The 16,975-nt window shown below is 42.7% G+C and overlaps 1 protein-coding gene across 1 annotated transcript in view; it reads right to left on the bottom strand.

The window, feature by feature from the left end:
* Positions 1-5,859: 5,859 nt before the first annotated feature.
* The window catches only part of itsn2a (intersectin 2a), a gene marked incomplete at its 3' end in the record, with an annotated part of 38,746 nt that continues 27,630 nt past the window's right edge, over positions 5,860-16,975 (bottom strand). Inside the window, exons 22-40 of the mRNA XM_083934707.1 lie at positions 16,306-16,538; positions 16,168-16,208; positions 15,907-16,073; positions 15,545-15,578; positions 15,276-15,397; positions 14,128-14,224; positions 13,689-13,880; positions 13,390-13,434; positions 10,392-10,513; positions 10,183-10,289; positions 9,203-9,386; positions 8,957-9,055; positions 8,677-8,844; positions 8,181-8,393; positions 7,893-8,014; positions 7,722-7,804; positions 6,533-6,616; positions 6,228-6,401; positions 5,860-6,011 (exon numbers count right to left, since the gene is read on the bottom strand). Coding sequence (XP_083790833.1) covers positions 5,860-6,011; positions 6,228-6,401; positions 6,533-6,616; positions 7,722-7,804; positions 7,893-8,014; positions 8,181-8,393; positions 8,677-8,844; positions 8,957-9,055; positions 9,203-9,386; positions 10,183-10,289; positions 10,392-10,513; positions 13,390-13,434; positions 13,689-13,880; positions 14,128-14,224; positions 15,276-15,397; positions 15,545-15,578; positions 15,907-16,073; positions 16,168-16,208; positions 16,306-16,538 — 2,439 coding nt within the window. The remainder of the gene's footprint in view (positions 6,012-6,227; positions 6,402-6,532; positions 6,617-7,721; positions 7,805-7,892; positions 8,015-8,180; positions 8,394-8,676; positions 8,845-8,956; positions 9,056-9,202; positions 9,387-10,182; positions 10,290-10,391; positions 10,514-13,389; positions 13,435-13,688; positions 13,881-14,127; positions 14,225-15,275; positions 15,398-15,544; positions 15,579-15,906; positions 16,074-16,167; positions 16,209-16,305; positions 16,539-16,975) is intronic.

Raw genomic sequence — 16,975 nt, 5'->3', positions numbered from 1 at the left:
CACCTGCACCTACACTTTATTCTTATCAAGCGTTTGAAGGGTGAAAAATAGAATCAATGTTATGATTTTACTGATCCAAGATGTCCCAGTGCGCTGCGTATCCTTTTAAATGTGTCGGGCAACCATAAGCAATCCTTGGCAACTCTGCAAGGTAAGAATATTTACCCAGCAAAAAATATTGGTACATTATACCGCCTACGTAATGTGATCCATAGAGATAAAGTCTTGTTTCTTATGCTGTGAATATATAAGACAGCTGTTTCCGGTGTCACAGCGTTCCCGAAACGCCTCCAAATCTCTACTACAGTTCTCTTACCGTCTATAAAGCAGAAAATCCAAAGCAGGGCAATGATCGCTGCCAACCAAGTCCACCAATCCATGTGGTCTCCCCCCTGTCCTGGACTCGGCAACCAAAGGAAAGAAAAGCAGTGAAAACTCCCAAGTTATGACCCTGCCAAAGCCCTGCCCTGCCCTGCCTTTACGCAGCTAATACCCGCACATTAAGTAGCAGCCTATGCGCACCAGGTGTAAACAGGCGTATTAGGACCAACACACAACAACTCCTTAACCTACTGCACCTCATAGTGTCTCACCGAAACGGACACCTCCTTGCTTAAGAAGCAAATGTCTGCAACCAATTATTTAAAGGGTTATTTCAAATATTGTAAGGGTTTAAAAACAAAATGCAGTGTGTCCAACTATTTTCAGATTTTAATGAAATGTTTCTTCTCTTCCTCACTCCTGATCTCTTTGAATGTCATTGTCTGGGTGTCAACCAGAGTCCAGATTACTATTCCACACTCATTCCTCATGCCCTTAGAGATGATACATTGGTACCCAGTAGACAAAGATAGCCATCATGGGTTAGTAGTTTAGTCCATAGGTGACTGGGCTGGGAACCGGAGGGTTGCTGGTTCGAGTCCCTGTGTGGACCATGAATGGAGTGTGGACTGGTGGTTGGAAAGTGCCAGTTCATCTCCTGGGCACTGCCGAGATGCTGTTGAGCAAGGCACCGACTGCTCGGGGCGCCGGTCACTGGCAGCCCCCTCGCTCTAACATCTCTCCATTGGTTGCATGTATATAGGTCCTGTCTGAGCATGTGTGTGTATTAATTTGAGAGCCATAGAGGGGAGATACGAGGTGAATTTCATGACGTGTTTCTGCACTTTTTAAGAAAATAATATTTATGAAGGCCTATTAAATACGTCATCAGCTGTCACACCTGTACACCGCCTACCGATACATTTTTTTTGTTCTGTTTTTATTTTTTATCTGTCAAGCGACTTTGAGTTACAGAAATATAATATATTATTATTATTATTATTATATTAAAAAATGTAGGAAGTTTTTTTGTGCCAAGATAGACTCTTTGCTCGCGTGTGAGCCGTTGCCATGGCAACGGACAGCCTTCAGACGGCGGGGCACCTGGAGGAGGCCTGTGTGCCGTTGCTCCTCTGCTGAAGCTAGCCTGCGGAGGGGAGACCGTAAGTCGCCACACTTTTAAAGCGTCACAGCGTGTTTAATGTGATGACATGACCCCCCAACAATGAGGTTTGGTTCATTTTTGCTTTTGTTTTTGGCCGTTTTTCCCACGAACTTGTGACCCAGACGAGTCAACAAAGGTAAGAAACGATAACATTGCTATGGTGACGGGCTGGAACATTCTATACAGAAAGACGCTATGTAGCAATGCTAATGTCATGAAATACTGCTTGAGTGATGCCATGTTTTAAGCATGTAGCACTGCTAACAAGAGTAAATAAATAAGCGAATTATGACTTTTGAACCCCCCCCCCCCCCTGATTTAGGGATGAGCCCCAAGAAGAACAGCAGTGGTGTGATCACCTTCCACACACCTTTTCCTGTCAGCTTGTTGAAATCAGAGGTAAAAAAACAAAACAGCAGGACTTATTGACATCTAATAAGTTATCAGAGGGGCTGCCTAGGTACAGTGGGTTATGTGCACACAGGCCAGCCCAGGCAGCGGGGGGTACAATGCCTTTCTGAATGCCTGGCTACCCCTGTTTGTCCTCGGTCTGAATGTACAATGCAGGAATCTCAGTGTCCTGGTAAGATGAATGTCAATAACCTGAAACCTTTTCAAGACAGATACGGTAGCCACTGTTATCCTCTCTTAACTCAGGACAATAGGGGGGTGGGGGATCAGATAACATGCAGATGATAAAACCTGCCGGGGGAATCCAAATCCAAAGATAGTGGAATTATTTTAGACGATACAGCAAGGGAGGAAGCTGCCATCTTTGTACTGACGCCAAAGTTGCTCGAGATCCCCATAGTGCAGAGTCATACAGTATAGGTCCCACCATATGTGTTTGTGTAACACTGAGATGCAGCTCAGGTTTCCAGGTGGTGACGTGATCTGTCGGCGCCTGTTGTGCTAGCCTCTGTTGCCTTCTGTTCACCTACACGATCGTGTCTGGTCCGTCTGTGAACTCAGGCTGGGATTTTGGGAACCTTCTGTATATTTGCAATGAGTGTGTTTAAAAAAGTGTGCGGTGCAAAACTGTAACTCCAGCATGTTGTTTCTGTCTATTCATCACACAGTTAATGATGACAGAATTGACTGTGGTGTTTCAGGAGCGCAAGGCCGACGTGAAGGACCCTACAGACCATAGATGGAGGATGTATGAGGCGAGTGCGAGGACCAGGAGCAGCGGTAATTGTGTGAGAGCAGAGAAAAAAGATGAGGCCTCACCCTCTGGGTCACAGCTGGGGGCCAAACAGGACTGGCTCTCTCACACCTCCCTCAGACGACTGCAGGTATTGCACTCATTTACACTCATAACTGCACAAAAAGATAAGGTGCGTTTTCTTACTGCATTTTACTATTTAGGCCAAGATGGAGACTGAAAATCAACAGGTGAAAGAAATAATCCGACCGTTACTGGATACGGAGAATGGTTTTGTGAAGGTAAGCTGCTGGGCAAACTTATGTGGCTTTCCAGAGTCTTTAATTTGCAGTTTGTGGCGTGAAATAATGATGCTTCTTACAAATTTGAATCGTCATTGTGTTATGAAATGTATCTTTACTGAGGAGTTGGAGAGGTTTCTGAGCCATCGGGACGTAACAGAGCTGAGGAGGAGGGAGATGCTGCACAAGCGCTGGACTGAGCGTGTATGGTTTCCCCTACAGAGGAGAGTGGAGGAACACGTCTCCATCTGCAGCCCTGCGGCGGTCAAGAGATGCCAGAGCTTATACAGTCACTACCTCCATCACTGCAACACCAAGGTGATGCTAATCTCACCATTCAGTCGGCTTATAATTGCTTTGGAATGGAAGCAATTAATTCCGTACCTTCACACAAATATATTTCTTTTGTGCTTTGTTTATCACAACAAAAACAGAAAAATAATTATAATAAGTAATTATCTGACTGCTGTAATTTCACTTTTATCTTCAGGGATTTGTGTTTCTAGAGACATATAATCTAAGTGAATACAACCCATTTCTTATGCACATCAACAAGCCACAATCCTCCAAGGCGAAGGTGAATTTCTTTTTGTAACTTAAATATTTCACTTCATATATTGAAAAAAAACAACCTAGCTTTGGAAATGTTGAAATATTCCAAATGTGTCTTACTGACAAGATATGCACTGCTTTATCCCTAGCTCAGCACAGCTGACTTAAATGACCCGCTGTACCTTCAGTTACATGAAAGACTGAAGGAAAAGAGAGCAGCCCGTTCTTGTGAAGCAGGTATCTGGTATCTCACAGAAGGAAATTCATAAAGTATATGAATGCTTTGACTTTGAGCTGATGTATCTGCAGAGACTTTATAACTTTTGAAAGAATAACGCATTCTTCCTGTTACAAATAAAAAAAAAACTCAATATACTCAGGGGTTTTGCTACTACAGTCTTACTTGGTCTGGTATGATCAGTAGCTTTGCTTGGCTAATGTTGGCTAACCAATTTCCCTTCTGTTTTAGGATGTAAATACACAAAGAGACAAGTTAAGAAGCTACCTCAGAGTGATTGTCCTCTTTATGAGTCTGTGATGTCTCAGGCCGACATACTGCTTCAAGCCTCATCTGATCGTCCCGTCACTGCATCCACAACAACTCAAGCGGAGGATGAGACTGAAGGAACGAAGTGCAGCAGGTACAGACTATAATGAGAAGTTACATTTTTCTATATATTTTCTGTAACACTGCAGCGGCGGTACAACACAGCGCTTAAAGTGTAATTCTGGCACAAAATCATGGTCTTTTTCCACACTTACATCAAATAAGCGATCGAGACAGTTTTTTTGTGTTACAATTATTAACGGAGAAATCCTGGAGAGTCGCTAACAGCTGGATGTGGCTAACACTGATACGCTCGGGGCTGTGCGGTGAAGGCATTAAAACAGCTTTTTTAACCACTAATACTGCTCAAAATAACACCAAATCGCTGCAGTAGCATGATAAGAGTCCCTACACAGAAAACAAAGCACCAACATCTAAAGTCCATTAAAGCCGATTACCAAATGCAATCCAAAATGAAGGAGCCCACTGGTGCTTTGTTTTATGTGTAGGGATACTCATGCTACCACAGACGTTTGGTGTTATTTTGAGCAGCATTAGTGGTGAATTAAGCTGTTTCAGGGCCGGCCAGTGGCACAGAGGTTAGAGCAGTTGCCCCATGTAAAGAGGCTGAAGGTCCTTAAGGCAGCGGCTCTTTGCTGCATGTCTCCCCCTCTTTCTCACCCCATTTCCTGTCTGTCCTATCTAATAAAGGCTTGATTAAGCGCCAAAAAAATAATCTTTAAAATTTTTAATGCCTTCCCCATACTGCCCCAAGCTAATCAGTGTTAGCCACCTCCAGCTGTTAGCGCCCCTACCGGATTACCCCGTTAATAGTTGTTACACGGAAAAAAAGTGTCTCGATGGCTTATTTGATTTATGTAATTGCCGAAAACAAACATGAGATGATTTTGCTCCGGAGTTACACCTTTAGGGTTACGGTAAAGCAATCCAGTTAAAGTAATGCAAGAAGTAATGCCGTGCACCTGTGTCTCCTCCAGAATCGACAGCATACCATATCACATCCGCTCAACTGCCACACCAGATGGAAGGTGCCATCAGACCGGCTGCTCCCTTTCTACACGTGGACGTCAGCAGCAACCAGCAAGTTTACAACAACCTCAGCCCTCGCCTACATCCAAATAAACTACCTCGTATGTTTCCCGGCTACTATACTTGAAAAAGGTTACTGCATCTACAGGAAACCAGGAATGTGTTTAGTGAAACATTAACCCACCGCACAGAAAGGATGTTTACTGTATGTACAATTTATTCATGCCATTTTCAGGATTTAATGGCATACTTAGGGTTAACCATTGACATTTTACATTGTACAGTAGTGTGCAACATTTGAAAAGACATCATAACAACGACGTTTGTGGCGGTGTGCAGGCTAATGTATAACAGGGTTCATAGCAACAGATGATGACATGTTGGACAGGCTGTATTCCTCCATTAAGAGGTAAAATAGTGTTGCAAGTATTACAAAAATTGGCCAATTCTGTTCACATTTTAGCTGGTTTGTCGGTAAAAAGAATACCCTTTTCCACAATATATTACTACTTTATCAATTTGTCATTTTCCATTTTCTGGCAAGGTCCCCCTCCCTGTTAAAGGTCACTTAAATGGGTCTGCGTAGCTCAGGGGGAACCAGCAGTGACGGTAAAATCAAGTTTTTAAGGCAACCCCTGCTCTGCTACAAAAAGGCACTTTTAAATATGTGTAGCTTTTTATGCTTAAAATATCTTCTCTTCATAACTGTAAAATTAAGTCGTGTGTGTGCGCGCGAGTGTGTGTGTGCCCGAGGGCGTGTTTTGGCTGTGTGTTTTCCTCATTTAGATGGCTCGTAAAGCTGTAGGTCCAGTTTGACCCAAACTTCTCCAGTAGGGACCTCGTGCAGCAGTAGGCGGCGGTTTGCGGCGCCTTTGCTCTCCATCTCTTTCTTTATAGTTGCCACGGGAACCTCAGTACGACCCAGGAAATCTGAAGAGGCAGAAATCAGTCATTTAGTTAAACTGATAAAAAAAAATTGAGACAAATAAATGTACTCCATCAAATGTTAGTAGAGGCTGATTGACGTTGGATTTTGAATCTACAACCATAACAAAAGGTTATTGCGCTCCCTTCATCCTGTACAGGCAGGACTCATTCTTTCTCTGTGAGCCTCTCTCTGTTGTGCGTGTCTTTTTATCCACTGACCGTCCGGGGAGAACTGGTCTTTCTCAAACACAGTGATACACAGGACGTCCTGGTAGAGGTCTTTGATGAAGAACTGGCAGTTGAAGTTCCACTTTGGGTTCAGAGTGTCGCTGATGGGTCGCGAGGTGTAGCACTGAGCCCCCATTGTCAGCTCACAGTACGGATTGCTCTTGCCTGGAGAGAAATTATATGGGTTAATAAAAAAAACAACTAGTCATTACTTATGCAATACATCCTGTAATGAAATGTGAATTGATAAATAGAGGGCAGAGTAATAGGATCTCTATTCCTTCACAAGGCCTTACCGTTGGGTTTACAGGCTTTGAGCTCCTGGGCTTCAGTGACAGTTACCAACAGTCGACCGATACCGCTGGTCTTCAGGGAACGTGCTAAAACAAACAAATGGATGTTGCTTATAACACTACGATACACATTTTGTCAGGTTAAACAGCTCTTCTTGTCAATAATGTGTGGACAATTTGCTAATACAGGTGCTTATACAACTCAAACCACATTCAGTGTATGCTTTGTGTGTGCTAGTGTATTTGTGTGCCTGTGTTTGCGCTGCATACACACCCTTTTTTAATTTCCTCGTTGAAAAAGATCCTTTGTTATGAGTGAGGGGCATTTTTCGAGGAGGATGATTATGTTGTTTTTTTTCCGTTTAACAGGAGTAGGTCATTTAATTTTTAAAAAAGGTATATTTCACACTTCACTTGCTAGATTGATTTAAAAAAATGCAAATGAGGGCTTCGGTGTGTGTAGTGGGTTAAAAAGGTGCAGTTTGACGTACTGTATGCAGAGTACAAAGAGTCTTTGACTGTTTCATGGGTCATACTTGTATATTTGGTTTATACTAGAGCATGTTAACATGTTTATACAAAAACAATTATTTTTTTCATACTGTCTGTCTGAATATACCTGTATTCACTCTGTCTGAAACGCTCCCTTTTAGTGCTCGTCTCTCTAAGCCCCCCTCCCAAAAAAAAGGCCTGTCTGCTCTGATTGGTCAGTATTTCTGGGTCTTCCGCATCTGTCCGTCATTGCAGCCGGAGAATGACATTGGCACTTTCTACCTTTATATATATATATATATATAGTATAGTTGCGACAACACAACTGTACAGAAGTTTTGACAGGTCGTTTAAAGACACAGGTTCTAAATACAGGCTGTGTGCATTTGTGGATTGAACGTTTTGATATTTTCACATTATTTATACAGCACCTTGACCTGCTTTATAATAAAAAAGACATAGAAATTTCACTTTTTAGAATATGAGACCTTTAAGTTGGTCTATATTGTACTTAAAGTTTAGCCTTTTTATTTAGTATCTCTTTATTCTAAAATAGAGAGATGCTAAAATAGGAGATATGATATATATGACGATACGGTATGAGATATTCTAGGGAAGCTGATTTCAAATTGTCTCACGCACGCACACGTGCACACACGCTCACGCACACAGTCATCAGGAGAAATATCACTATGTTTACCTTGGTAAGCCTTCTCTCTCTTCTTTTTCTCCGTCTCTATAAAATGTTCAGATGCTGCTTTGATTTTCTGGACCCACGTTGTCCTACCAACACAATAAATACATCAGTCCTTTACACAGTATGATTAGCTTTGAGTGTGAAGAGTGTAAAGATGCACATGTTTATGCGCACCTCTCATTCAAGGTCTCAGTTTTGAGCGTGTAGACACGATCGATGTGTGAGACGTGGAAGAGTGGCTCATCACTGGACGGGTCGGGTGGCATTTTCACCAAAACCTCATTAAGAAACAGTGGCTGGAGAAGAAAATGAAGTGATGAGTGACTTATGGATGGATGTCCAGACAAGGAAAACAATAAGACTTCACCTATGCACTATTTCATGAAAAACCAAAGCAAGGGAAGAAGTACTTTGACAACACAAAGGTTTTTTATATTCATGCCTGTGTAGCCTCTCGCTTACTGTTTTGTACATCTTCAGCTGTATGTTGGTCTTGAGGCTGAATAGCTTGTCCGGTCCTGAAGATGAGAAGGGTTTGGCGCTGTGTGTGAAGAGGAGGAAATCATTGAAGAGGAAAGCCCACAACTCCCTGCTGCTTTTGGTTTTGTAAAGCCGACCACTGTGAAGCAGCTTGCGTGGCCCGAGGCAATTAGTCAGCGAATTGAAGACCAAGTGCTGAAAGAAAGTGAGGCATGACTGAGAAAGACGTAGGAAAGGAAGAAATCTATCAAGTACAGTAAGTGCTTTAATGAAAAATGCTCCCTGGCTTTGCTACTGTGTGTGTGCATCAGTTATAGTGACGGATAACATCAATTCTGTTGCTCCAGCCAAATCTATCACAGTGGCATCCGACATAAAATGTATTCTAGAGAGTGTTTATGACTTCACTGCAGTAATAAAAATTACAAAAAAAGTTTGATCTGCACCCAAGAATATAAAAATGTCTCAATGCAATTACCTCTATAGCTCCCTCACACTGCACGTGGCTCTGTATCCACTCCAGTCTGTCGGAGTTCTCCTTCTCCCGGACTCCCTCGTTGACCTGAGAGCACAGCTCCTCGGCCTGCTCCAGAGCTTCTCTCAGTGAGCTGCGGTCCGCGTGACCATCCGGGGTGTGCTCTAAGATCTGACCAACAGGAAGAGGAGAAGGAGAGAGACAGGAAATCACAATAAAATAACAGAAAAAAAGGGTGGGTGAGTATTGTAATTAGACAAACGGAGAGCATTTTTCCACATACGTTCTTTATGAGCAGAGGGTAGCGTGTGATCCTCTGCATGGGCTTGAGGAGGAAGCTGGACAGTGGCATTCCTTTACAGCGGTAGTTAGTAGCTATCTTCTGCTCAAGAGGAGGCAGACAGTGAGAGAGATAAAGATGTATATTTTATTGCATCTCAGAACATGTGAGCCTAGTCTGTTTTGCTTTTTACTTTACCAGAAAAAGTTAGTTTCTTAAATGTCACTATCCATTATCTACAGCTCCTACCTTGAGGAAGTCTTTAAAGTCAGGCTGGCTGTGGGTTTTGCTCTGCAGCAGGGCAGCGGCATTGAGCTGGCAGGAGCAGAAACGGATGTAGGCCTGCATGTGCGCGAGCTCCGAAGCCAACAGGTCCCCTATCAGCTGAACCGGCATGTTCTCTCCTTCGGTCTTTTTACGGACGCGCAGCGCCCTGGGAAAGACATATCAGTAGATTGAAATCTGTTTTATAGTGGATTTTCCCTTAAAAGGGACATATTATACTAATTTCCAGGGTAATACTTGTATTTTGAGTTCATACTAGAGCATTTTTACATGCGTTAATGTTCAAAAAACACTCGAACGCAGCTCATGCTGTACTGAGTACAGGCTGTGTATTTTGGAGAAACATGGATGCTGCACACACTTCTTCAACCCAGCAGCACAGATGAGCTATACAATCACCACAGTTTCAAGGTAAGTGTCACCAATTCAGTAGAGTCTTGGGGTTGAATAATGGATGGAAACATTATGATGTCACAGTAAAGTTGACCTTTGACCTTTTGGATATAAAATGTCATCACTTCATTATTTTATCCTAATCGACATTTGTGCAAAATGTTGTCATAGTTGAGCTATTGTCAAAAACTTATTTTGCGGGGTCATAGTTCAATTAAATTTTATTTACAGTGTCAAATCATAACAAAAGTTATCTCAGGACACTTTACAGAGTAGATAGTGACCTTGACCTTTGAACTCCAAAATCTAATCCGTCTAATCAAGTCAGAGTGGACATTTGTACGACAGCTCGGGATGGACGGACAACCCGAACACAAGCACGGAGGATTAAAAAAATAAATAAATCTCACTTGTTACAATATGGGACCTTTTTTCTCTCAGTGTATAGTTCTTCCCTTAAGCATATAGTAGCCCTAAACGTCAATTAGGGAAGCAGTGTAGAGCCACAATACTTCCAAAAATGCTTCATAAAAGTGGTGTATGGTACCTACTTGAGTAGCTTGATGTTGCACATAATCAGGTCCCTCCAGTTAACAAAGATCATTCCCATCTCAGCTTCTGTTAGACGCCCTGACTCAGACATGGGCTTGTAGAAGACCTGAGTGACAGACAGATGCAAATGGAAAGAGAAGTCAGATACTAAAGAAACTACCACTACATGTTTCTGTGTGTCTGTGTGTGAGTGTGTGTTGGTCCGTACCTCTAGAACCAGCTCCAGGTCTTCCACGTAGGTCTCCTCAGTCTGTATAAGCTCATGGATGTAACCTTGCCTCTTCCTCTCCTGAGGAGTCATGGTGTCCAGCGTCATCAGGTCAGCACACCCTACAGCGCATGCACATGTAAGCAGGCAAACATGCGGGCATGCACAAACAAACACAGCAACGCACAAGCATGTGGAACATGCACAGACACTTTACTGTCATTCACCTATACAGTGTCTGGAGGAAATACAGCATACACTACACACATCAGCTTGTTAAAATCTCCCTTTAATATCAGTTCTATATTTTATTTACATTTAATGCACAGACAAGAGTGAGGCACATTGTAGTTGCAGTACATGAACTTAGGGGACATAGCAGGTAACGCTAACGCTAAGAACACAGCTACCAAGGACACTGAATTAATGAAGAAAAATGAAGCACCTTTCATGGTGGAGCGCCCACTCCAACTGGTTGCATAGGTGTGAATGAGTAAAGTAGCTAATGCTCGAGGAAAAGAGCGGTGGAAGACTGGGTAGTCTTTGAGGTTCAAACTTGGCAAAAGTTGGACGGAAATGTCAGCAGTGTGGTGTCATTATCCAGTTGGTATGCGTGTATGTGTGTGTGTGTGTGTGTGTGTGTGTGTGTGTGTGTGTGTTTCTGCTGGTGATATCACAGTTCAGTACAGGATGAGTGTCAACTTTAATCACTTGGAAGCATTAATATATCGAGAAGTGCATAAGAAGTGAATAACAAAATCACAATTCATTTAGTACAAGCGAAGCGTTAGCAAGCAGCAATCAAGGTTATTGGTGATTAAAGCAATAGTAAGTGTTCATGTTGGTCCGTTTTTTTAAGCAAGGTTTAATGTCGTTAGTGCAAGAATGAGTGACCCTGTTAAAAAAAGAAATTCTTACGGGTTCCTAGCTTAAATTTAGAAAACTAAATGACTTAAGTCTAACGTCATTTACATATTATTTCCATTAAAGTGTGTAACCAAACTCTTACGATTCATATTTCCATTTATCTTTAGCAAAATTGCACATTTCATGCCTTTGTATCAGAGGGAGGAAAAAAAGGCATCTCTGCCTCTGCCTCGCTCCCCTGGTTAATTAGTTGTTTAAGAAACATCAAGGGAAACACAGGGCGAGAGAGATAAGGGTGCGTAATAAAGAGGAGGAAATTTAGAGACGAAAAGGTTAAGGTAAAAAAAAAGGGGGGGATCAAAAACAGGAGCACAGAAACACCACAGTCCTAAACGAGTGAGGTGGAAAGAGCAGTGCCGGGCTGTTGTCGCTGGCGGCTGGCCTTCCTGTTGCGACAGGGCAATTCGGATTGGCTCAGACAGAAGGAGGGAGGAAGAGGAGGAGGAGAGGAGGAAAAGGAAGAGAAGCAGTAGGGAAGAAAGCCAGCATTACTGTCCTACAGAGGAAAAAAAAAGAGATGAAGTGGAGGAGCGGGAGGGGGGAGGTGAGTGAGATGTAGGAGAGACGGAGAGACATTAATATAGTTTGAATATTAATGCTAGACCCTTACATGCAGGTGCATTAATAATGTATCTCTGGAATGTATCTCTGGAAATGTAAATGTTGTTACTAATCATATCAGCTGGAGCATGATGGTAATTTCTTTTTCCTCTGATGGAGCGCAGGTCTTGTGTGCAGGGTTGTGCGTGAGTTCATGTTTCATGTTCATTAGAATTAAAATTTCATAGTGTTTTGTGTCTGAAGCTTCTACAAGTTCGTCCTAATTAAACGTCCAGTGTGTTCACTCTTGTTAACAAAGATCCACTGCTGTTGGGGGACAAGCTATGAATACTAATTCACACACACACACACCTCCTTCTTAAAAGTCATCATAAACCATCAAACCTGCTACGGGAAAATGAAGCTTCCAAAAACGTGACTGATTAGGATGAAAGGAAATGTGCTCTTAATTTGAAAACCAATCAGTGGTTGTTTCTTCTGTGACCCGGTGAAGACATTTTGGGAAATACGGTTATTCACTTACTTGCTGAGAGTTAGATCAAAAAAGTGACACCACTCTCAGCTGTACGCTATATGAAGCTACAGAAGAAGACGGTTAGCTTAGCTCAGCGTAAAGAGTGAAAACAGGGAAAGAGCTAACTAGCCTTCCGCTTGTAAAGTTAATGCAAATAAGAATATAACATGTTATTTAGTGAGCTTTACAAGTCTTGGTAGGCATATTTATACGTTAGGTTGTGCTTTGGACAGAGCCAGGCTAACATTTTCTCACTGCTTCCTGTCTTTATGCTAAGCTAACCGCCTGCTAGATCTAACCTATGTTCCCCGCTTTGTATGTGACAGCATACGAACTTTAAAAAAAGGTCTGATGTTCTCCACTTGTCACAGAAAGGGTCCTATGTTACCCAGTCTGCTATTTTTCCACAAATGCTGCTGAATTCCGCGGAAAAAATACCTATGTAGACCCTAACACTATCCCCTAACCTTAACCCTGACCCTTATCCTAATCCTAACCGTAAAACCTAACCCTAACAAGATCCTGAATTAAATCAGCAAAGGCATAGATTTATGCGCCCGGGAAACATAAGGATGACCCCCTCTAACTTTACTTAACAGAGATTTTCCGTCAGAGTGGCTAGTCCTGAATGATTTTAAATTGCTGGTGCAGCCATTCCAGGGACCCCTAAATGGCAATTTAACAATGATCTTGTTAATTAAAGGAGTGAGACCCCATTGGTTTCAAGTATCACACCCAAAATACGTGTATTCAGCCTCTTAGTGCAGTGGGTTTATGTTCACCATTGATCCCTCAGTGACAGAAACCACCTCTTACCGTCAGTCTCTGCATCCATTCCAGGGACACTTAAATGTCAATTTAACAATGATCTTGTTAATTAAAGGAGTGAGACCCCATTCGTTTCAAGTATCACACCCAAAATACGTGTATTCAGCCTCTTAGTGCAGTGGGTTTATGTTCACCATTGATCCCTCAGTGACAGAAGCCGTCTCTTACCGTCAGTCTCTGCATACTCTGACATGGATAAGGAATCTACTGTACCTGCGGTGAGTTGAGTCAACCAATCAGATTATCAGTTTGTTTCCACAGCTGATAAATACTTTTTTAAAAAAGAAAATCAGTTTCCTTTTGTTCTTATTTCTTCTTAAGTCTTATTTCCCCCCAACAGCACACCCACAATAGTCCCAACTACAAGTGTGAATTATTGATTTTCTCTCAAATAGTATGACAGAGAAATATTGTCCCTCTGAGAAAAACTGTTAAGTTAAAAGAAAAAAAGCTTGTGTTTCACTTACATTGCTGACTGGGGTCAGATTCTGTTGTCATCTTGACATAATTGGTGGGCAGCAGGCCCGTGACCCCATTAGCCTCTCCTTTCCACCAGTCCGGGTTGGTCTTGTCCAGGATGCTGATCAGCTGACCCTTGGAGAAGCTCAGCTCATCCCGATTGGCAGCTGTGTAGTCGTACATTGCAATAACTTGGCACACTGAGCGGGGCAGAGGCACAAATGGGTATTTATAAGGATGTGAGTTAAGACGGTTAAGTTTACAGAATATTTACTAGTGGCGTGGTTCTAGGAATGGCAATGTTATCAAAGTCAGAGGCACATAAGTTTATTAGCAGTTATTGGCTGGGTCCTCAAAGTAATCGCGGCCAATAAATGTTAACCTGTCCGCTTGATGATGTAAGACAGAACCACATCATCTTTATGTTTAAAGTCTGACAGCCATCACCTGGCAGAGGGGAGGGAGAGGGCTTGCTGCTGGAGGGGCCGAGGAGCTTGACGTGAGAGGAATGAAACCAGCCTCTCTGCCGCTTCTTGCCTCGAGCCTGGAGGAGGGAAGAGAGCCAGTGAGGGTAAATCAATCGTCTGCTGGTTCAGCTCTGAAATCTAAATCAAGAGATGAATTGATGAAATCGATTTTGTCGGGCTAGAAGGCTGAACCTCCAGCGTCTCCGCAGTGCAAACAAACTATGGTGTTGGGTCTTTACTGTGAATTTATATCAGCTGCCTTCATAAACCAAGCCGAAGCTCAGACTAACGGATTGCTTTACTGAGGGGGTAGTACAATTCGACAAAGCTGTTGTAATCCTCCAACAACGGCAATTCAAATTCTGTCTGCCTTGTCTGAAATGCCCCCTTGCTGCTTACTTGACTCAGCTGTCTCATTACTGTCCAAACTGTTCGCCAAGAGCTTAACCGGAGCTAGAGCCGCAGTCTCAGCACAAAACAGGCAGTGAGGATTGAGCTCTCACTGCTGTGGATGTATACTCTTTAGACAACCCTGTTATCGCTCCTGTTACCTGCTGTCCACCTCTTACCAGCTCCTCATTAGTCGGACAAGTCAGCAGACACAAAAACATCGACAGCACGAGCTGCGTTTGAGTGGACAATTTATTTATATTTTTAAAAATGCTGTTAGTTATAATATACGCTATACATTAAAGTGTATCGCGTTGCATCACATCTCTTTAAAGTCTGTTTATAAGGCATTCAAATTTTTCACGTTTAAATTTTCTCAGCATCTTTCAAACAAAGGAAGAAAACACAGTCGCTGTGGTTAATATTTACCACTTTAACGGAATACTCATACATACTGTATAGTGTGCTCCAGGGTGCAAGTGACCTTGAACTGCACATAAGCTTCAAGAGCCACATTTATTCCTTAAGTAAAGCCTTGTTACTGATATTCTAAAGTTTAAAAAATATCCTGAAGCACAGTCACACAGAGGAAATGGAAGAGAGAGAGGAAGACATGTAGCACAGCACCCTGGGCTTGAATCGAACCCGGGCCGCTGCACTAAGGACTAAGGCTTAATGGTACACGCTCTACCCAGTGATAAATAAGATGACTATAACTCTATAGCTCTAATAACGGACCTGCAGTTCTCCGAGCCACCAGCCGGTGGAGTTCTTAGCCAGGACCACAATAAGTTGCCCTGGAGACAGACGCAGCTGGTGCATCGTCGGAGCGACGGCAGTGGTGACCGCCTGGGCGATCTCTGTTGACCAAACAGATAGAGCTGAGGATGAATTTAGATCAGGTAAATGTCATGAGCATAAGAATCAGCAGGCTGTGTAAGTGTGTTTGTGTGTGTGTGTGTGTTTGTGCATATGACAGAGAAAGAGAGAGAAAATCGCTGTCTCACCAGGCTTTTTGATTGGAGCTCCAGGTTTTGTTGCCTAAATAAATAAAGTAGTAGAAATGAATGAGTAAAGTAACAAACACGTTTTATTATATTCAGAATTAAAGAAAATTATGTAGGAAGAAAATGAATGTCACAGGTTTCCAAAATTGGTTTTGTCTTACTAACAATAAAGAAAGAAGCAAAGGTATGATTGATAAAAAATATCCATTGCTTCTAGCTGACTAATCATTACAATATCACTTTGTATATAAGCTAAAATAAATAAAATTAACTTGAAATTGTGTTTCTGTTCTTACAAACATCCCAAATTAAGGTCAGAAACTGCAAAAACGTTGGTTATATCAATGTACATCTTCACTCACCTCTGGTTCAACAGGTCGGACATAGTTGGAGGGGAAAACCCCCGTCTGATCCCCGATGCATCCTCGCCACCACTCTCCTCCTCTCTCTGTCACCATGACGACATCTCCCTCAACAAAGGTTAGGTCCCCTGCCTCTGGGCTCTCATATGTGTACAAGGCCACATACTCTGGTAAGGATCAAATACAAGAATTTAAGTGTGTCCGACATTAAGCTTGTCATGATTAAATGTAAATCTTTTTCTATAATTTAACTATACTTACCCTCTAGTTGAACTGAATCAGATGTGTCAAGCGCATCCATGCTAGAATGGGAAGAACACAGTCAAGTTTAGTCTTATGATCAGCTTAAAGTTAACATCAGAGGTGTGTGTATGTGTCTACACTCGCGTGTCTTCATACTCTGTATTTCCACCCGTCTCCAAAGTGACATAGCTTTTGGGGAACCATCCCTGTGTCCCGTTGAGCTGTCCCAACCACCAGTCTTCCCTCTGCTGCAGCACGCTTATGACGTCACCCTGTGAGAAGCTCAGCAGCGCAGTGATGGCGTCACCCACGCTGGTGGAGATGTTGAGGCGAGTTTCTGAGGTGGCTGACCACGAGGAGACGGCTCGAGCCAACAGAGGGACGGAGGACTGAGGAGAAAGATTGGAAGAGCAGTGAGGTTTCCCATAAGGCACAACGGACGCTCGAGGTGACTCATCTAGATATAGAGCCACTTAAAATATCTCTACTCACCTGTAACTTTCTGACCATGAGACCTACTAACACTGATTTTAACTATTGGGAAATGGAAATCTTTAAATGTCCGTGTGACCCGCAGAAAGGCAGAGAGAGAGGTACTCTCAATAGGGAAAAGCTATAAATATGCAGTCATGCTGCTGTTGAAGATGTATGTGTGTGTGTGTGTGTGTGTGTGTGTGTGTGTGTGTGTGTGTGTGTGTGTGTGTGTGTGTGTGTGTGTGTGTGTGTTTGTGTGTCATCAGTAGTGTGTGTAGCTCAGCCAGACCTAGTTAGTTGCTGCCAAACCCTGTTTATAGCTCAACAGCATACAAGCCAACATTTAAACCTT

This window comes from Echiichthys vipera (genome assembly GCF_963691815.1).
Source record: "Echiichthys vipera genome assembly, chromosome: 19".
NCBI classification, from domain to species: domain Eukaryota; kingdom Metazoa; phylum Chordata; class Actinopteri; order Perciformes; family Trachinidae; genus Echiichthys; species Echiichthys vipera.
The sequence above is the reverse complement of the archived record's forward strand: the minus strand, read 5'-3'. Positions and strand labels throughout refer to the sequence as shown.